At 41.9% G+C, this 21,752-nt stretch overlaps 1 protein-coding gene and 1 long non-coding RNA gene across 7 annotated transcripts in view; one reads left to right on the top strand and one right to left on the bottom strand.

Moving 5' to 3' along the window:
* The window catches only part of LOC146493076 (uncharacterized), a 423,488-nt gene that overhangs the window by 286,777 nt on the left and 114,959 nt on the right, over window positions 1-21,752 (bottom strand). The window lies entirely within an intron of this gene.
* Window positions 1-21,752, top strand: part of LOC146493077 (RNA-binding motif, single-stranded-interacting protein 3-like) — a 307,462-nt gene that overhangs the window by 214,239 nt on the left and 71,471 nt on the right. For all 6 annotated transcript variants that reach the window (XM_085148672.1, XM_085148676.1, XM_085148674.1 and 3 more), the window contains exons 7-8: window positions 13,126-13,283; window positions 18,778-18,857. In XM_085148672.1, the coding sequence (XP_085004798.1) occupies window positions 13,126-13,283; window positions 18,778-18,857 (238 nt within the window). The remainder of the gene's footprint in view (window positions 1-13,125; window positions 13,284-18,777; window positions 18,858-21,752) is intronic.

Here is a 21,752-nt window from a genome sequence, read left to right as displayed (position 1 = left end):
CACTCTCCTGCTTTCTGATGATGCTATACCACTCTCCTGAAAGGCTCACACATCCTAGCTGTCATCTTAACACTGAATCTGACTTGTCAACATATTGCATGTGCCGCTTTTTTTAAACAAGAGCGAAAAAGAGCCGCGTGCACTGCTGCGCAAGTGCTTTGTGTTTGCGAGCTGAAGAGCAAGTCATCGATACGTGCCGAAGCGCATTCGTGTGACCGTACATTTCCTCACAGTCTGTAAATTTTGACCCTCGAACAGAGCTAGTCTGGCGAACACATTGCTCACACACACATGTGCAGCCTGTTGAAGTCGCTTAAGATCCACTACCACAGCTCATTTGACCCATGTACCGTGGAGTCAACATATATGACAATTTTATGATGCGGTAAACCCCATCATGGGCAGCTCTTTGAGGAACACACACCACGAGAGCAGCGTGTGTCGAGCCCCTCTGAAGTGGGGAGGAGGCTGTGGCTTGTTGGAGACGCATGGGATTATTTAAAGTGTTTAAGTGCAAAGGTCAGCGTGCAGTTTTGCTGTGATCTTAGGGACCCAGAGGTATGGCTTTCCAGCATTTATTTATTTCATTTTATGTTTTGGTTTAGTGCTCCTCCGCATGCTATAACAGCCCAGGACTGTGGTCATCCACAGAAGCAATGTCTTTGTGGAGTTATTAAAAAATGTTTCATTGCAGACAAGCCCCTGGGGTGGATCTGTGACATACATGAAAGTTGGTTATAATTACACTGTCAATGCTTCTCCTTTTTTCCAGTACATTTGGTTAATTTAATGGCAAAAGCAGATTATTTCCAGACATTTATCTGCTACATTTAGTTGTCATTGCTAACGTTTTGATTATCTTTTGTTCATTGCGTCAGCTTTTGTGAACATAGATGAGTGTGAGATCAGACTCACATCTATGTGTATTTGGTCCTTTTTCACCTGAATGCAAATTTGTATGGACATATTGACTTATTCCCCAAATTATCCCCAAATTCCTATTTTTTCACATAAGCTGTGCTGTCCTTGTTCATACTTCTTTGCAGAATTCCCTTTGTGGCACACAAACCCCTGTTTTGGAAGCACTCATCTGGATCACATTTGGCTATAGGGAGAGCTTTTCCAAGTTTGTGGCTGTCCAGCCTCACTGACCATAATAAATCTGGATTTTCACAGTCCCACGAAACAAAATAAATGGATCTTTCTATTTTGTCTTTCAAATTATTTGTTGATGTTATTATTTTTTAATTGTTCAAACATTTTAAATTCACTCAAGAATAAAAACTATTCTTTTTCACATTTGATAGGGAAAACACTTGGGCTTAAATGAATGGAATTGCTGAGTGTGAGGTGGCTAATTGACCTGTATTCACAAGTAGGAAGCCAACAGCGGTTAAATGCTTGTCCCCCTTGCCTTTTAATGAAATCACTGCACCCAAACAAAAGCAGCTTTTCTGTTTTATCCCAGCTCTCACTAAATCATCAAGAGATTGAAAGGAAACTGTGAATTAATCCAAAAGGTTAAACATTTTCAAAAGTTAAGAATGATAATAGACAAACGAGACTGAAGAGAGAATAACGTGAAAAGATGCACCGCTTGTGCGAACAGACGACCTCGCGCATGTAGAGAAAATCAAACAGTTTACAGTTTTTCTTTTACCTCACACATCTCTTACACCTTTTCCTCATTCTACTGAAAAACCAAAAACCTTCAGCACCGCTCGCTGCCTCCACATGATGTCAGCCAGGAGGAATTCAATCTCAGAAATGATATCATGAATGATGCATAAGACGGAAAAATGCATTTACCATGGCCACAACACAATGAGCTGTTGTTGCAAACACCGTAATGGAAAAATACGAAGGTTACGGTGATGAAAATATATTACGAAACCGGAAAGGCATTTGTGAATGTTGCTGAGGGAGCACGACCGAGGACATAACCGCTGCTTATAGGGAAAATCCTCAATATTTCTACAAAGAAGGGGCGAATTTGTCATGAAGTCTTGAGGGAACAGAGTAAAAATAAAAAATAAAATAAAAAGTAACTTTGCATGTATGTGTGCCTGCTCACTTGTGTGTGCATGAGTTTTGTCTCCTTTTGGCGGAGGGTAAGGCCCAACGTGCCCGTCTTCCATGTTAATAATGGATTTTTGATATGAGCTCCACATGAAATTTTAATCTCTGGAATATTAGCTCACCGAGGGAGATACAAAATCAAATCAGGGGGTCGTGATTAAGCGGGTGAAGCGCATATCGACCCATTTAAATTCACATTAACCCAGCATCAAAATGTATGAGCCATGACATTGATGGCAGACGTAATTTAGTGGTGTTATGTCTGTTTTGCAAAGTAAAGGTTTGATCTCTCGACCACACATCTGCAAAGCAGATAAAAGCCTTCAAGCTGTTGTTGAGACAGTGTCGCTGCGTTGATGAGTAAAAATAGTTATGGGCAGACACCAAAACTGTAATGTGTGGTTATGGGGCAGACGACCCTTTGTAGGCTTTGTTTTTACAAACCAATAAATGTTACTAATATTATTGCTAAGAAGAATGCAAGTGAGTGCAGTGCAGTCCTTTTGGATTGCAGTTTTTGTGTGAAATGGTTCTGATCATGCAGTCATACGATATGCACTTTGATTTTTTAACTAAAGACATATTTGTACAGGCGTCTGCGTTGCCCCAGTGCCAAACAATCATCCCCCTGCCTCTTATCAAAGGAAGTGTGTCTCATACTGTGAAGTATGAGACACACACTGAAACAGGATGAGAATCGATGTGAGCATTGACAAGGTTATGTGTACAATCCTATTTGCTAGGCATTTGTTTTCCTCTAATTGACAAAGGATCATATACAAAAAATCTTGTAAACAAGCTCCCCCTTATTGGGTAGAGCAGGAAGGGCATCCAGCAGACGCTAATGAAGGACATCCAGCAGACGGCCAGGTAACGTCCTGGATATCAGCACAGCAGTCATTTTTTAAAATGTATTTATTTTAGCAACCATGACGCAGCATCTTCATTGAAAGGTTGTCACTGAATGTCAAATTGTTTCGTGGGAAGTCATACTTCATGTACTATGAGACTTACTGGACTGGATGCTTGGAAATATCACAGAATAAAACTGGTGATTCCTTTTTTTAAAAAATAATAATAATACTAATATTAATTCTCCAGGATTTTTTAAGGGATTTTAAAGTTTTTCTGATATATTTTCACTAATTTTCAGTCCACTCATGGTACCTAACATCGAAATATGAATCATTCAAGCGTAAAAAGGCTCCTAACTCAAGGGGTCCAGCAGAGCTGTCTTTGCAAAGAACCAATTTTATATTGCAGGCACTTACTAGCAGCCTGTTGCAAAAGCAGAGCATTTGTTCCAGTTTGTTTAGTTGAATCAACGAAAATGACAAATATTTGTCCAGCTTATCCAAGGGAACACCAAGGCATTCCCAGGCCAGCAGAGAGATATAATCTCTCCAGTGTGTCCTGGCTCGGCCCGGGGCCTCCTCCCAGTGGGACATGCCCAGAACACCTCACTTAGGAGACGCCCAGGATGCATCCTTATCAAATACCCAAACCACCTCAACTGGCTCCTTTCAATGTGGAGGAGCAGCGGCTCTACTCCGAGCCCCTCCTGGATGGCTGAACTTTTCATCCTATCACCCTAAGGGAGAGGCCAGCCACCCTTCGGAGGAAGCCCATTTCGCTTGTATTCGCAATCTCGTTCTTTCCTACACTATTCACAGCTCATGACCATAGGTGAGGGTAGGAATGTAGATCGACCGATAAATTGTTTTTGTCCAAAATTATTATTAAAAAATTATTATTTTACTGTCATACACAGTTTAGGGTTAAAAAGATGCTGCTGTTTATAGTGACACTCTCCATTTTGTAAGCAGAAATAGATTTAGGGATACAAGGGTATTTAGAAAGTAGGGCATAAAGACTAACGGACTGTTGGTACAACACTACACTTTAACTTCTCAGTAATTTGGATTAATTTTGTATGTTATGGTAGCAAGTGAATTTGACCTCTAATGTTTGCACTTGTTTGCATCGGTGCAGTAAATAGCACATCGAAAGATATACCAAAAGTCCCTTTTGTGCCACAGCGCTCACTGTGCCTTATGTTGGATGAATATTTTACCAGCTACGCCAGCAGAGAGCAGATCAGGTTGAGAGAATGAGTAAAACAAAGTCCCACCACACTGTGTTAGTATTCTCAAAGGCTCAATAATGTATCACCCACTTTTGTTCCCTTACGCAGCATCTATCATCTCAGAATAATGCAGAGTAGCTGGAAAGCCATTTTCCATAAGCAGTAATGGGACAAAGATTGACAGTGTGTGTGTGTTTGTGTGCTTGTGTCTAAAAATCCCGTGTAGGCTCATGCGTACGTGTGTGTGTGTGTGTGTGTGTGTGTGCGTGTGAGAGAGACGTTGCGCTTATGAGATGCAGAGCTGTGCAATAGCATTGTGTGTAATTATGTGAGTGAATGAGTGTAGGCCTTAAAACCAAACTAAACACCTCAGTGCCTCTGGGTACCAGGACACACTTAGTTGTCATTGGCTTGGATTGCACTCGTGGGAAAAATTCTGTGGCTGAATAATGTGATGTATTAAGGTGTGCTCTGCAGCAACGTATGGTAATTTGTACGATTTTTATTTAATCAGGTAACATTGTATTCCAGCCAAATGGAACACCGCATGAGCAAGGTGAACCTCTAATCTTTTGCCCCTGAGCTTCATATTCTGCTCTTTTTTTTAAATCATTTTCATCTAGTAAAATACATCATCTTAAAAAAAAAACAACTTTGTGCCCTGCTCCAAACTTCAAATTACTTTTTGCTGTGACAATGATATTGAGAGGTTAATTAACGGGCATTTTGTTAGCCACAATCTGTTAGTGAGTGGATAATCCTGTTGCAGCTACTAAGACTGATCAATCATGTGTATCCTTATGCGAGCAAAGAAAGTAATTGATCAGACTGGTAGCTTACAGTGAGCATGACTGCAGCTTAGAAAAGCAGAAAGTCAACAGAGAAGAAGAAGGAGAAGGAAATAATCTTTTGGCATGTAAAGATAAAATAGCTTTGATCCAACTTATGCAGCACTTGGAGATACATTCTACACATGTACCAAGCATTATAATGAGAGCGCTACCATTTGATGTTGCTTTTTTTTTTAGATGCACTTACAACTTTAAATATATATTTTTTTTCACATTTCAAAATTCTGTTGTTCAGTTGCCACCACAGTCAGAAAAGGCCACCAGTTTGGTATTTAGGACCCTCTGGCTTGGGGTTAGGGTTCCTAACCACTCTGGTCATGCAGTATTGTGCAGTACTGTTGAGCCACCCCTCATTTCCTTATATTTTGCTTTTCATTCTAGCATAAAAGGGCATCTAACTCAAGGAATGAACCAGTATTGTGTCTAAACTTAACAGAAAACTTGATAAAATCACATTTTAAATTGTATCTTTAGGCATTTTATGCGTTTTTGCAACAGGCTGCTAATTGTAACAATTTGCTCCCATTTTGTTAGTTGAATCTACAAAAAATGCCAAAAATAACACAGTTTGACAGACATAAAATGATAAACTAGAAACTGAAACGGTCTCAGTGGAAAGATGACTGTCAAGAAGTCATTTTTAGAGAAAAGAAACAAGAAGAAAAGGCTGAAGTATGCCAAGTTACACAAAAACTGAACCAAAAACAACAAATCTTATGGAGTGATGAATTTAAACATTTTTCTTTAATGGAGGTCATGAAAAAGGTGAAATAGTAAGGTTATATAGCTGTCTGTAAAACACGGTGGAGGCTCTCTCATGATTTGGGACTGCTTTTCAGCCTCTCGTGTTCGGGACCTAGTCAAAACTGATGCAATTACAGAATTAAGAAATCTGGATAAGCATCTGATCAGCATGACAATGATCCCAAATACAATACAATAAAAGCATACCTGGATTTTAAAAAAAAACACACAGCAGAATAACATCAGTCATGGCCCAGACCTCAACATTTCTGAAGCAGTGTGGGATATTCTTTACAGAGAACAGAACAAAAGGCAACAGCATCCAAAGAAGAGATTTGAATGTCCTTCAAAAAGCCTGGATAAATATTCCTGAAGATTACAAGAAAGCTTCCCTATAAAAGTTGAGGCTATGTTAAAGAAAAATCCAATGGTTTTAGTACAGGAAATGTGAAAGAAATGTGTGGTGGCTTAGGACCTTTGGGCAGTGTTGTCTGTTTGCCTGCATTTGAAGTGAATCCAATGGGCTTAATGGAGTGAGGGATAACGAATTTAAAATGCAGAAGTGACCTTACTTGTAGCAATTCCAAAGAAAGTTTACGCAGAGATAGAGGAATGAGTATCCGGGAGAAAAAGATTGAGTCAGTAATTTTTTTAGTTTTTACCACCTGTCACATGATTTGCGGTGCCATATTCCTGCTCCTTCTGCTGTAGACAAAGCTTTAATGGGATACTCCCACTCACACTGAAATGCGTCCAAAACACTAAAAAGAGTTGATGTATCTCTAGATTACAAACAACATCATCTTATGTGCGATGAAATGCAGATGATGGTGTTACTAATGAGTTACTGATGTTCTACTAATTATTACATCTGCTCACTTATTCTTGGATATAGTTGCATACAGCAGTTTGAATTAACTCCTCTCTGATTCTCATTTCCCTGCACTCGAGTTTTAGAAATAAGCTAATAATTCATGTTTTAAACCAATCATATGTGCTGTCTTCTTAATCTTTATTTTTTTGTTTTCCTTAATATTTTCTTTCACTGCTGATAACAAGTATGTTTGGATGTATTTCAAAACAACAACAAAAAAACGAACACATTGAGACCTATAATCAAAAAAAAAGAAAGAAAGCAAGGACTCGGTGCGTGCGTGGGTGTAGCCGTCATTATATGCAGTGTTAAGCGAGGAGATTGGTGTTGTTTTGTTTTGTTTTCGCTGCTTTCTTAATCACAATCAAGCCTACAGGTGCGCACGCCAAAGTGATTACAGCAGTGCTGCCCACTAAGCCGATTCAGTTATGAATTAGCAGAAAGATGTTATCTATAAGAGAAATAATGAAGTAGTTTTAATACAGCTGCTAAAGAACTGGCAACTATATGCCTACATAGCATGATTGCAGACTTTAGCTTAAACCTCTGTTAGTGCCCATTTACTGCAGAACTATTAAAGCCATGTTTAAGTGACAGGTGTTTCGGGCTGTTTGTTCACACATTATGTGGTAATTGGATTGTATAGGCTGCCCTGAGTGATGGCACAAATTCTTTGCCTCGTAGCCCTTCACAGCCCTTTGTTTCTAACAGAAGGTTTGAATCAGAAATATGGATTTCATCAGTCCTTCAATGAGCAGCCGAAGGACCTCACGCATTACCAGCTTGTGCTCTTGTTATCTCTTTTTTTTGGGGCATTGTAACATGCTGTTCTGTGATTAAGCCTGTCTACGTTGGAAGCATTTATGCATATTTTGAAATGTAAGGTGTGTTTGCATATGTCCGCTTGTTTGTAAAGATGCGTATCAGATCGAGCGAAACACTTCCTGCCTGCAAAGTTTCGCCATCTGTCTGTGAAATCGGACTTTGATGAATACATGGAGCCGTTGTAGAGGCCAAACTTTGAATCTGACGGGGTTTTTTGCGGCGCTGAAAAAATAAGTAGCTGCTATTTGTTTGACTGGCAAAAATAAACAAGTAAATTCTAATTCTCACATCAGAGGCCGACCATGAAACCTTTTGTACACTTGCAGCCTGGCTGTGCTAACAGCTACGTGCTCTTTAAATGACTGCAGAAGCAGTGAAAGACTGCAGTAGGGATATATAGTCTTGGATGTGGACCGGGTTTGAAGTCCGGTGTCACAGAAGGTCTTCATAATAGACAGAATCACTACAGAGTATTGAGGAAGCGTTTGACAATAGCCTGTACAAAATGAAGTAAAATGATCCAAACCATCCACTTGAGAGTAGAAACAGGCAATGTTGGGAAGCACTCATCAAAGTGCAGCAAGCTGCCCATCTGACTTTGCCTGCTGTTGTCTGACCAGCTGACTAGCCAGCTGACAGAATGATAGGTCCTTTGTAGTGTAGCTACTGTTTTGTCTCTGAATTCTCCAGCTCTTCACAAATTAAACTCAAATCTTTTGAAGTGAGTTGATGTGCTCATAGGCTTCTTCTCTCTCTAACTCCCCATTCTGCTCCTTCCTTCTTCTTGGTTGGCCGGCTTGTCTTTTGAATGCATTCTGCAGACTCAGGCTCCCACAGCAAGATCTGAGTACAGAGCCTCAACCTATATACAAGAGAACAGGAACACTCCCTCTGGCATCTGCAAACTTGTCAGCCACACATCCTCACAACAGCAGAAACACAACAACTATTGCTTCCTTGCAGTTTTCTCCAACCAGTCAACACATAAACCATTGTCTGTGGCTTTAATTGTGCTCCTTCAGGCTGCTGGTTAGTCACACAACAAGCCAGTGTGGCATACCTGAGGGAAGTGTATTGTGTGTTTGTTGTAGCAAGGATTGACAACTTTATACACACGTATACCCAAGCACATATACGCTTGTAGAGTGTGTATCTGAGCTCAGAGGAGCATCCAAAAAGCCCTATAGTACCAATTATACATAGAGCTCTTTACTCTTGAGCAAGAAAAATGGATAGAGGACGACAGGAGAGACGCCACGGAAGCAAGGACGGACAACGCTTGGTGTACAAAGTTAGGAAACTCTCATTACTGAAAGAAAAAAGGAAGAAGGTTAGTAAAGTGATTTAGAGGAAAAAGGAATGAAAAGATGTGGGTGCAAGGTAAATCAGGGAGAGAAAGGATTGTTGGAAAGAGACTGAAGGTGACTCCGAGTCTCAACCTGGATTTGGATGGGGTGCCCCGAGTCAAGTCACATATCTATCTTTCTAACGTTTAACAGTTAAATGGATACAGCCCTGAGAGCCCTATAGGCAGAACGAGAGACTTCTAACGCCCGACGTTTCTTCTCCCTCCAGCGTTGTCAAAAGGCAACAAGGGCTTCCTTTAATGTGCCATATCTGCCTGTCATGTCAGCTGCCTCCATCTCTCTTTCTCATCGGCTTTCCGTACCCTTTCATTCCTTAACCTTTTGCACGTGATCTGCAACTCCTATTTTCTGTTTAACCCAGCTCCTCGCTTTCTTTTCTCTTCCTGTCTAATACTCTCCCTTCCACGTAGAATGGTAATGTTCTCAGAAATTACAGTGAGGTAAACAGAGCAGGGTGTCGAAATGAAATAACTGCTACAGGGCTGTCAGCTCTAGCGAGGGGCCCATCCGTCAGCAGGAAATGACATGTCGCACCCCCCACCGCATTTACCCCCCCCCCCCCCCCCCCCCCCCCCCCGTCCCGCCATTCTCCCTTTCTGTCACACGCACAGTTGGATTCCTCCTGTCCTCCTGGTGGCAAGGTGAAGGAATTATGCTCATCAAAGCCCCAGTGCAGCCTGGAGCCTTTCCATTAACCTTCCACAATGCTGGTCAATGGCGAGAGAGACATTCAACCATCGACGCGCAGAAGAAGGAGGCTCGCTTACACGACTTGAAACACACACAGAGCCGAAACGCATACACGAGTGTACAGTAATATAGTCTGCATTAAATGGAACAAACACACATAATTACTCCTAGATGGCCTACACACAGGTGCACGCAAGCGCACACACACCTCAATTACCGTTTCATTCATAGCGTGACAGCGGAGCATGTGCAAAGGCTGACATTAAAGGAAATTAAATCTCCTTGTGGAATGGGCCAGCCCATCTCACCTCCCGTCAAAATACTCCAGTTTCCACTCCTCTCCATAACCTTCTCATCTGGGTATTTAGGGCTTTGTGATGCGGAACGTCATCAAAGAGAAAACTTAGCGATGCGGCCGTGCGTAGACGAGGCCTCCCCCGCGATAATCCCCCACCCCCCTTGCAAACGGAGCCCTCTACTTTTAGCCCACGCACACAAATTACCGCATCACATTCTGTCCTCACTCTTTCACTGCGTGCGCTGTCTCGTGCTTATAGGAGAAAGTGCTTTCATTCGAGTGTGCGCGCACAAACTGTCTTATCATTGGCTTAGCTCAATGAGGGAGTCAGTCAGTTAACTCTTTGATCCGGACCTCCTTTCTGCATCGGAATACGAAGCCTATTTGACATAATCCTGAAAAACATCAGCTCACGTAACCAATGAAATTCAAAGGAAGGCGCAGCTGCAAGGGTGCACACACTGAAGGGACTTAGCAAGAGAGTGACACATGTACAGTAGATTTTTACAGACAGATTTAATTAAGCTCCATTCACTGCCAAATCCCGTGTTATACAAACTCTTGCGAGCTTTTTCTCTCACATGCTCCAAAGCACCCAAATGTGACACACTTGTAGAGTAAGGAGGTGGAGTTTAGTTAGGTAATTGAGTTTCCTGGGTAAAGGAGAAAAAAGCTGTGGTCTCGGGCGCTGGCTTTCTCCCAGAGGTTTTCATCAGATCAAACATGTCCTGTCAGATAAGACAGCTAATTAATCAGGGGAGGGACCAGTCCTGTCCACTGACGGATAGAAAGATGGAGGCAAGAGACTGGTGGAGACACTTCCTTTCCTCTTCCTTAACCTCTACCTCCATCATCAGCAGAAAGCAAAACAGGACAAAGTGAGAGAGTGTTGCCTGTAGAGTCTGTGAAGACTCTCAAAGACAGTGTTTACGCAGCCTGCAACTGAAGTAACTCCACAACCCCCAGCTGAGAAGATGACAGACTTCTGTGCTGAAGTTGCTGTTTACAGTACTGCATGTGCGTATGAAATATGTAACTGAGAATTCACTTTTTTTTTTTTACTTTTTTGAGGCCAAGTCAGCTGTTTTTCCCAAATAAAACCATATTAACTGACTGGGACCTGGCGTCCACATATGCGGACATCACATTTTGGGTTATTTAGACCAAAATACTCAATTTTGCTCTACAAGGGCCTGATATCCACTTACAAGGACATTATACTGCTACTGTTCTATCAATATTTTAAACAAATATCCTCAGATGTGGCTCTTATTTTTCTTAAAAACAAAAATAAGGTAAAAACAAATCTGGTAATTCTTTGTTTTTACATTCATCGGGCCGCAATCAGCCCAAATATCAAAGAGAAATTTAAAATGCATGCCATGGAAGAGTTCAGGTCTTAGGAGGTTAAACTAAATTTTAAAGGAAATTCCAAAAGGTTGATCTGGACGTAGCGTTTTCAGTGGGAGAAACATTTTGTCACTCATCCATGTGACTTCTACAGTCTCAGCTGACTGCAGGTTTCCCCAACCTTATAAACAGCACATTTGCACAATAACTGAAACCAGTTATTGTGCAAATGTGAGGTAAGTTCCTTGATCATTAATATACAAATTGTCATGACCATTGATCAATAACCACTGATTAAAGCCCATTGATGAATGACCATTGATGAATGACCATTGATTATTGATCAAAGACCACTGACCAATGGCTATGAGTATCATTCACAGACAGTAGGGCAATGGTTGCAATCACAGCATTGTAGGATGGCGAAAGATGTACCCATAGGCCCCCTCCTCAATTCAGAGATGGTCTTTCCCTTTTCACATAGTTAATCTCAAAACGTCATTTGCCCTCAGTTTTTCTTCTTCTTCTTCTTCTTCTTGTCTTGTTGCCAATTTGTAACATTTATGAGCCTGGACTTGGCAGATCCACGCCTTAAAAAAATGTATTTATTGATTTCATTTCATACATTTTTATGCGCACGTGTCTTGGAAAATTGCTGTTGTTATTCAGAACAGATTCAGCCACCTTCCTCATTATTAGATTGTAGACCATGACACAGATTATTACTGCCTTTTTACATGATGGTGCTTAAAGCTCCTCCACTGCTCACATTATTGATCTAACCTGACAAGGGAGGCTGCTCTTACAAATCAGAAGGAAATTAATTTATAATTTATTGTATCACACATGCACATTTAAAATGAATCGTACATAATAGATGAATATTTTACTTTTTGTTGTTTATAAGACTTTAAAATGAACTGATATTGTTTTAACATTTCACACTCTGGTAAACACTAGAAGTTTTACCTTTTACTGATGCAACAATAACCATGTAAGTGTCATTAAAATGTTTCAGTGCACATTCTCTTATTAACTTAGACCATGCCTCTGTGTAGTGGAATTAACTCATGATGATCCCGGCGCCTTTTGAATGAAAGGTTGAAAGACGCGAGTGTGAAACAGATCAGACCTGGCTGTTTGCCTGATTAGAGTGGACTGTTGCTACCTGCATGTTGGAAAGATGGATTGAATGTTATTCGGTTCATTTGAAAGAGTATATGCTAATTTGCCTGTAGCATATATGATTAGAACTAAGGGCAGCACAATGTAGCTTAATGCTTAATTAAGAGAGACTGACTGACTGGTGGAAGAGAAATATAGATGGAGGCATAGTTTGGTGGCTTGCCTGGCACAGGCAGTGACTGATTGGCTGGTGGGGCTGTTTCCAGCTGTTCTACTGTAGATCTCAACGGGCTTTCTGTTACCTCGGGCTCACCCCAGCACCAGCTGTGCTTTCGTACCTAGCTTGCAGTAGCCCCTGGGCACTACACTGAAAACACTGTTGTATAATACACAGCTTTTCTTTTGCTGTTTCTCTTGATGTTTTACCTGACCACTAAAAAGAAACACCCAGAAGATGCCATTCAAGCTGTTCTGAATATATCCACCATGCTACTTGTTAAATTGTCATAATACATTGAATGCACTAATACTTGCACATGCTTAGAACCAGTAGGTTTGCTACATTTTTTATATTTCTTTATTGCATTTAAGTGGAATATGTGAGTGTCAGCAGGGCCAGATGTCATGCGAGCTTAGCCTGGATTTGGCTGCACAGTTAGCAGTATTGCAACACGTTGCGTGATTCCTCACGACCCAAAGCTGATGTATTATTTCATATTTTCTGCAATTGATAGTGATGCATTATTTCTCATAGCATCTTCTCTTTTCCTTTCTTCTCTTTGCCGTCTGTCCAACCTCTCCCTCCTCTTCACTCCTCGAAATCTCTGGCACTGCAGCAACAAGAGCAGGACCCCACCAACCTGTACATCTCCAACCTGCCAGTGTCTATGGATGAGCAGGAGCTGGAGAATATGCTGAAGCCTCTGGGTCACGTCATCTCCACAAGGATACTGAGGGATGCCAACGGGGTCAGCAGAGGAGTCGGCTTTGCCAGGTAAACAATGTTAATGAAGCTAGTGTTAAATATCCCTCCTTTCAGTCACTACAAATGGTATGCCAAGCTCTAAAAGCCAGATCATTTCTGTAATACAACTCTGTAGCATCTCTCTTTATGCTGCACACCTCGACTTTGTAATAGGCTTTATTTTAAAAATGCTAAGTCTGAAGAGTAAGTCGAGATAAGCCTGCTGGCACACAGTAATCAGGGTTATTTTTTAAAACTTTACAAAGCTCCCTCCCGAGCCACAGAAGACACTATACAACTGTTGTCACAGGTTGAGGAGTGTTCCTTGTGGTGAGTAAATCTAACTAGGACTTTTACCCACTGCTCACATTAAGATCTGCCCTAGTTCAGCTGTGCCCTGAGATGACTCGTGTCTTGTTTTTGGTACTAAATTAATAAAATACACTGTACGTGTACTGGCAAGCACACGCTTGTGCATTGTCTGAAATATGAACTGGTACTTATGTAGCGCTTTTCTACTGAATTTGAGCACTATCCACTACAGGCCTCATTCACCCACATATTTGTACAAGTGCTTTTTTCTGTGCCTAAGCACATCATGTTCACACGCTCACACTCACATGATGGATGCATCAGGTGCAACTCAGGCTTTAGTATCTGGCCCGAGCATAGTTCGACATACAGGTTGGGCTCAAACCACTGACTTTCTGATTAGTAGACGAGCTGCTACTAATATGCTTTTCATTTTAGACAGTGCAAATATGAAAATATGATTTGATTCTTCCTCTAAGCCTGTTTGTCCATCCATCTGCATATGAGTTAATGAATGCTTTCAGCTGTGCATTCTCAAAAATTAACAGATACCACCAATGATTATATATAGTAATAGTATATATAGTAGAGTAACGGATGCTATTTTCCCCCAAAACAAAGTCTGAATGACTGAACAGTTTGTTTCTTTTTCTACTTAGAAAAGTTTCCACTTCAGCTTGTTAATCCCCCAAAGTCATAAACCGTTCTGTCCTTGTCCTCGACAGCAGCCACCAGGCTCTCATTCCTCTCCACACATTCCTTCCCTGTTTACCCAGAGGAGGCCAATGACGGCCACAGAACCACCATCTTGCAGGGATTTTTCTTAATCACCTGCTCTGGCTGAACTCCTCTCCTATTCCCTGCTCTATTACCAGGGGTTACAGCAGACACACAAACAAACACACAAAAACACACACACACACACTTGCGCACCAATATGAGCATCTGCAGAGTTAGACCTTTACGCAGGCGTACACACTTGTGAATATGCACGCGTGCATGCTCGTGTGCACGCACGCAAACACGCGCTGAAAAGCAAGCTCTCACACGGAGACACAGGTAGGCAGCCTCCTGCAGACCAACAAGCAGAGCACAGCAACAACCTGCCACAGGCCACCTGTTCAAGAAGCTCTCGGTGGGAGGAGGAAGACGCATGACGGAAAGGGAGGGTGAGACATGAGTGTGAAGCAATGATCAGATAAAAACTAGCTAATTTTAGAAGTTAATATACAGAGGAAGAGAAGGTGAATGAATAGAGAAGGAATTGAGGAAACTTTTTAGAAGACTGAGAAATACTAAGATGAATTAAAATTTTCCATGAGCGTTGGCGTGTGATGAGTAAAGAGAGTACAGGTCAGGAAAAGGGTAAAAAAAAAAGATCCAACCAAAGCAAAAATAAACAAACAAAAACCAACACAATTGAATGTTTTTTATGAATTGGAGAACTCCCATTAGCTGTGTCGACAGACATACAGACAGCTGCTGAGGGCTGGGCTGTGTGGGGCATTAGAGAGAGTAAACTGAGCTAAGTGTTTGTGGGCCGATCCATTACTGTTATCAGAGCCCATTACTCCAGCCCCAGCACTAATCATTGCAGACAGCAGCACCTGATGCCATTAACCAGCAGCGCACACAGAAAATCCAGCCCGCTTCACTGTCTACCTGGCTGACTCTCTGACTGACTTGTTACCCCAAAAGCTTGACTGACCAGCAGACAGTGAGTCTGACTGGTTTGCTTCCCTGCGAGTGTCTAACAGCCTGTCCGCCATATGCACTTCATGTCTACTTACATCCTTGCCGTTTACCTTCCTGCTGTGCAGCTGGAGCGAAAGAAGGAAAGATGTTATTGTGTGTAGGAAGGCTAAAAAGTGCAATGAAATACAAAGAGAAGCTTTGCTTCGACATTCAGTCAGAGAATCGCTAAATAAACAGCGAAGAAGGGGGATGCATCCAGCTGCTATTGTAAGCCTGTCTCTTTTAAAATGGACAACAAAAGCATCCCAACAAACAACCTCAAAACGGCTTGTGCTTTGATAATGGAGTCCACACCACAAAAGTCATTATTTCATAAGCACTACAAGGTTGTTAAGCTTGAGCGATAAAGAGGTTTGCTGTGCTTCAGGCAGATCCTCTCCGTGTCACTAGCCTGCCTCCTAAAGTGAGAGCATTATGAGGCAGTAATTTCCGGGTTCGTAGGACTGTGCTGAGATTCAGTGTTTGGTGTGGATTAGGAGCATATTGCCAGCATATGTTGTAAACATAAACACTCGATGTATGCAGTTCCCGGTATATTCACTTCAGCTTTCTGATGTGGCACCTATATCAAAAAATCTATAGCATATAAACAGAGATAAATAAACAATGAATCAGAACAATGATTTCTTATAAAATTAATTAATTAATTAACCAGCTGGCTGCTCTTGTACTTCAAGTTTAGTAGTAGTTTTTTTGTTTTGTTTTGCTTCTTTTGAGTGAAAATGTGCTGCGTATAATTTAATGTCTTTTTGAATATTATTTTATAAATTAAAGTCATTTTTAGAAACTCGTTATGTTTTGCAGTGGTTGCTGAGGTGCATTGGTTGGTTCATATCGGCCTTTCACTAACACACGTGGAACAGAAGGAAAAGAGTGAGGACTGGGGAAAGGGAGGATACAGGGTCAGTGAGAGATTGATGATGCCAGGAAGTGTGAAAGATTATATATTCTAAAAAGAGGAGTAGGGAGGAGAAAAGGGGAGAACTATTTTGATGTGGATAGGGCATAATGTTGAAAGAAAAGGATGGACACAGTGGGAAGGAAAGGAGGGCACAGAAAGTGAGAGAGATGGGCCAGGAGAGAGGAAGGATAACGGTGAAAGATGGAGGAAATAACCAAGGTTGAAAGACGGGGAAGAATGAGAGAGACGTCAAAAAGAAAAGGTGTAGACGGGCTGGGAGTAAGATGGATGAGATGGAGAGCGCGATAAAGAAGCTATGGTAAAAAAGAAAAGAAAGAAAGATGAAGGTAGCGATAGCAGAAGGATGGGAGACAGAGGACAGGGAAGGGGGAGGCTGACAGGATGATATGAGTATTTTAGGAGGTGAGGGAGAATAAAGCATGAAAATCTGGAAGGCAATGAATTCTGCACATTCCAAGCGCATATTACCATAAAGACATGGCATTCAGTCAAGCCTGGATTTAAAAACTCTCTCATTTTAATATGTCTTCTTTGCGTCTATAAGGGAATCTGCAATATATGCACAACACGGATCGTGCAAATTCATGCAAAAGGATATTTGCTTTTTAATATGTTACTGTCTTAACACAATTGAAATTTTCAGACAAATCCATTGCACATTGAAAAAGAAAATCCTAGTATTTTACTCATGTAGGCTGTAATATGGAAGGTGTTTAAAAATTCTTGTAGCACACACAGTTAAGCTGCAACTTAAAGGAATATTTTGATATTATTTGCTCTTACATCAACTTGTAAAAGAAACTGACAATTAAGTTACATCTTTGGATTTATGGTCTTTCTGTACTGACTGAAACCCTGTATCCCTTATACCTTTTCAATGTCAGATAGGGTGTGTGTGTGTGTGTGTGTGCGTTGTAGATCATTTGCTGTAACTTTCCGAAAGCAGCCAGCCAACATTCACGCCCACCTCATGCCACAGCTGCCCACCTCATGCCATGAGCGGCCAGCTGTGTGGAGGTGAAAGAGGAGACAGCCATTGTAATTGTCTTTCAAACTTTTGTTGTTGCTGTGTGTCCACCTGTGGAGCTTTTGATTTGTAACACTGAACGCAACAGCGAGGTGTGTGGCCCTTCTCTACAAAAGCCGTTCTCCTGGTTTGGCCACACACTTTTGATTCCCAGTGTGGTCAGCAGCAAGTCTGAAGAAGGTCTCCCAGCCCTTAGCTTAGCTTTACAGAAACGAGTTGCTCTCAAGCACACGATCATTTCTTTAATATGCCAAAGTGAGAGTACAAATTGTTCTCATTTACTGGTGTTCAACTAGTAAAATTTATTAGCCTAGGGCAATAATTCCCTGTAGTTGTCACTGTGAGGCAACTAGTCTAGAATTCATGAATGCAGTGCTCTCAGCCCATAATAAGTCACATTTACTAGGAAACACCCACCAAGGATTCTGATTAGTTTTTTGAATGCAAAATTGCATAGAAAATATGTATGTGCATGTGTGTATACTGGTTACATCTCCTATTATATTTCAAATCTTCGGAGCTTAAGTTGCTCAAATTTCCTTTAGGGTATCTGTTTATTGTTGCAGAGCAGTGTGTGTGTGCGTGTGTGTGTGTGTGTGAGAATGACAACAACAACAACACTCATATGCATTTGAAATGTACGTTTTTGATGTTATGTGTGTATGACATTAGTGTGTGTAGGCTTGAGATGTGAAGATCAGAGCCCCCCTGCTGGCCAGCTGCTTGGCCTGTATATACTCTTTGATCCTTTGGTTGGAAAAGTGGAGACGAGTCAATCAACTTCCTGTGTTCTCTTTCATCTTCACACTGGAATTGCCTTTTATAAGCATGTAATTTCTACCTTCCCGTACCACCCCATCTTTCACGCCTTTCACCTACTCTACAAAACTTTCTATGCTTTGTCTTTTCTGTTATGCGCAGAAAAGGACTGCATAAACACCTCTTTGCCTGAAAGCCCTGAATATCATTATGAACCTCTGACTCATGTAACCAGTGACTTGATACAGCAGATCAGCTCTCGATAGTCTCACTGCACTATTAGTATGAAAAGACTGATGCTACACAGCCAGCAGGACACAGTTTAGGGGGTGCTGCTTTATGGTTGTAAATGTGTCATCAGTGACACTATTTACCCTGCCATCTTCTGTGTGGCAGGGGTTACAGTCAAAATGGAAATGATGTTGAGTTGTCAAAAAAAAAAGAAGAAGATGTAAACAACAACACTGCTCTCTGTTGGCCGAGGTGACGCTCGCCTCGATGTATTATGGTTTACCAGCAAAGCGTTTCTCATTTTTTTGTCAATTAGTGGCTCAATTTTCATTCTGTTTTGTGTCATAAAGAAAAGTTCATTTTGCCAAAATGCAAACTGCTACGTCTCCCACATTCTGTAAGACTTTTAGGGCAGATGATAAATGGAAGGTTTTTAATGGCTCCAGAGTTTTATGCTTTTAAACTTCTGCTACAAACAGATAGTTAAATTGAACCGTTCATGCCGCATGTCGTTGCAGGATGGAGTCTACAGAGAAATGTGAAGTAGTGATACAGCACTTCAATGGAAAATACCTGAAAACCCCACCAGGCATTCCAGGTGAGTCTCACCTCTTTTGCTTCACATTACTCTCACATCACCCCTTCCCTTTCTTTTTTTTTGGGTGGGGGAGGCACCGTTTTGCAATAAGGAACTGCCTTTCTAATTCACTTATGGTAATTCCTCATCTCAGATCTGCCGGACAGCTTGATAGATTGCGTACACTGCTGTTTCTGACATCTGAAGCTAACTGTCGTGGTTCTGGCTCAATAGCTGATGGTTCTATAGGTCTCTTCCTCGCTCGCTCTCTAACGTCTTCACTCTGTGTCACCGTCTCTCTCCCTGGTGGTGCTCAGGCTGCAGGCTGGAACTTCTCGGGCAGGAGAAAACCCTCTTAATATTCACACTCATGCCTCTCTGCTGTTCTTCGCAATCTACTTAAGAGCTTGCACTCTCCCCTCGTTCCTCTTCTGCTCCTGCTCTCTCTGTTGCGGTGTCCTCTCGCCTTCCTATCGCTCCCTTTTCTGCAGTCACCCTAGACAGTGGCCAAGGAGAAAGCAGACAGGGAAACATGGGTGAAAGAAAGAATAGCACAAAATGGAGACAGATGTAGAGACGAGATTGTACCTCGCTGTGCATCGGTGCTGAAAGAGGCATCACAGTTCCACAAGTAAGCAGGCAAGGCATTGGAAAAAGAAGCAAGTCTCCAGGGGAGTGAGAGTATCAAGAGGTGGCAGTGGAAGAAAAGTGAGTTGGAAGGGAGTAAAGATATGGGTAAAAAAGTGTCAGAGGGAAAGGCCAGGATGAAGAAAAAATGCTGCTTAAGCACTTTTGGGGCCAGGTGCTGCAGCAGAGTCTCCCGTGTATCCCAGCAGGACATGAGGGCCAGACGGGGTGATACCCGAGGAGATCTCCTTCACCACTGTGGCAGCTATATTAACACTCACACCTCCAACCAGCAGCATAGAAACAGACCCATAAATCGCTCTCCTCTATCCAGTAATATCTCAGAAAGACTGGATTTAGAATCTCCGTATGTGCTCAGTCACTGCATAGCCAGCAGCCATTAAAGGCAAGGTGAGTGGTTATATTGAAGTTGAGCCGTAATAGGAAACCTTTAAAGCTGTAATATCAGGCTGACCTTCCCCTTTAAGGGTCTATCTCCCTGCCGCTCAGGCTTTATTATTGTTAATGGATTGTTCAGGCTTGTGCCAAGCATGGAGATTTACCGCCCTGATCGAGGAAATCCTTCTGTGGAATTAAGAATGGTTACGTTTACAAGGTCTGCTCTGGTTCAGTGCTGCTATGGTCCCTGCTAAAAGGTCTATGAAAGCTTCTCTTTCCTTGCTTTACACCTAAACTTTTACTGTTCTTCGAGTTGTTGCCATTTGTGATATGTGGTGATACGGTACTTCCAAAGGTTGCTTTTGGTTTATTAGCTTGGGCTTTAGTTTTGTAGTTTTTGTCACAAGCCTTATATATTCATCTGAATTCACCGGGAATTTGGGAATCTGATGAAATGGTTCCACGCAACCTGAAGGGAACAAGCCGACAAGCAGTCAGAGAAGCTATGCATCCAGATTATAGCAGCCAAAACTTGAGTAAGCAAGTCAGAATTGTTAGTCAAGTTCCTCTTTGGATGTGGCAATTGTGTAAAAGGGGATCAGGTCAAATACTTGAACCTTGTCGGACTTCTTTAAAAAAAATTATAACATCCTTCCAAATACCAGAGTAAGTAACACTTATATGGTAGATGCACAAAACCTATAAGGTAGCAGCTGAATTTTCAAGTTTGATGTGCTGGTATGCTGCAGATCAGCATAGATGTTCTGATGATGAATACTGATAGAGTAATGCTCCCTGTGATATTTTATACTTTTTCCATAGTTTTCAGTTCACATGAGGGTGGGGTGAAGATGAAGCTGTTCTTTTTTCCTCTATGATATAGTCCATGTTGACTTGCTGTCTCCTAAATGGAGATTTCTGGACATTTTGCTGTTATCAAACTCAGATGTTCCTTTGCTGAGGGCCCTAGGGCTGTTTCTGTTTCTCACAGAGGGAGAGCGAACAGCCCTTTAGTAAAAGTGTATTCTTGTGTGTTGGGTTGCCTGAAAGTGCACGTGTTATGCGTTTGCACTGCATTTGTATTGGCCTCAAATTTATGCGTGTTCACATTCATGCACGTGTATTTAAATTTCTGCATTTCCAAATGGGTGCACATACATACCGTGTGCTGACAGTCTCTGTGTGTGTGGGTGCCTGCATGCATCCGTGCGTGTGTGTGTGCGGTTGTGTGTGTGTGTCATTTTGGTGGTATTTCCCCAGAGCCCTTTGCTATGCAGGGCAGCTTCTTCATCCATCCTACTTTGACAGCTCAGCAGCACCCCCCGGGGGGCTCCCACCACACGCAGCACAGGCGGAGTGTGTGTGTGTGTGTGTCTGTGTGTGCGTGCATGAGTATGCTTATGTGACAGCTATGACTGTTACACTGTGTGAGCCTTGACACACGCACAAACCACATAAGCACAAATATGGCCATGCACCGCTGACTTTGACCTCAGTGGAATGTCAGCATCCATATAATGCTAATGAGAAACTTCTTTTGCTTCTTTCTCTTACCACCGTTTAGTGTTTAAAACATGCTCTCAAGCATACACAACACACATGCATATATACACGCACACATTTCTCAATCATCAGGCTTACTCCCCCAATCCTCTCCAGCCGATATCTGACAAGCCTCTGCATTTCCGGCTTAGCCACTCAATCACACTGTGTCAAGAGATGTGGCCGTGTGTGTGTGTGTGTAAGAGGGTGAGTGTATGCGTGCATATGTGCAATTGGGGATTGTACTAGCTGCCTACCTCCACCCAGGTGTGTCCAGTGCCAATACAAAAAGGATATTGAGTTGTAACCTTGCTGTCCCATACCAGGAAGTAAATATCTCGATGTCAG

The sequence above is a fragment of the Neolamprologus multifasciatus genome, chromosome 22 (genome assembly GCF_963576455.1).
Source record: "Neolamprologus multifasciatus chromosome 22, fNeoMul1.2, whole genome shotgun sequence".
NCBI lineage: Eukaryota > Metazoa > Chordata > Actinopteri > Cichliformes > Cichlidae > Neolamprologus > Neolamprologus multifasciatus.
Note: the sequence above shows the minus strand (reverse complement) of the source record. Positions and strands in the feature narration are given on the sequence as shown.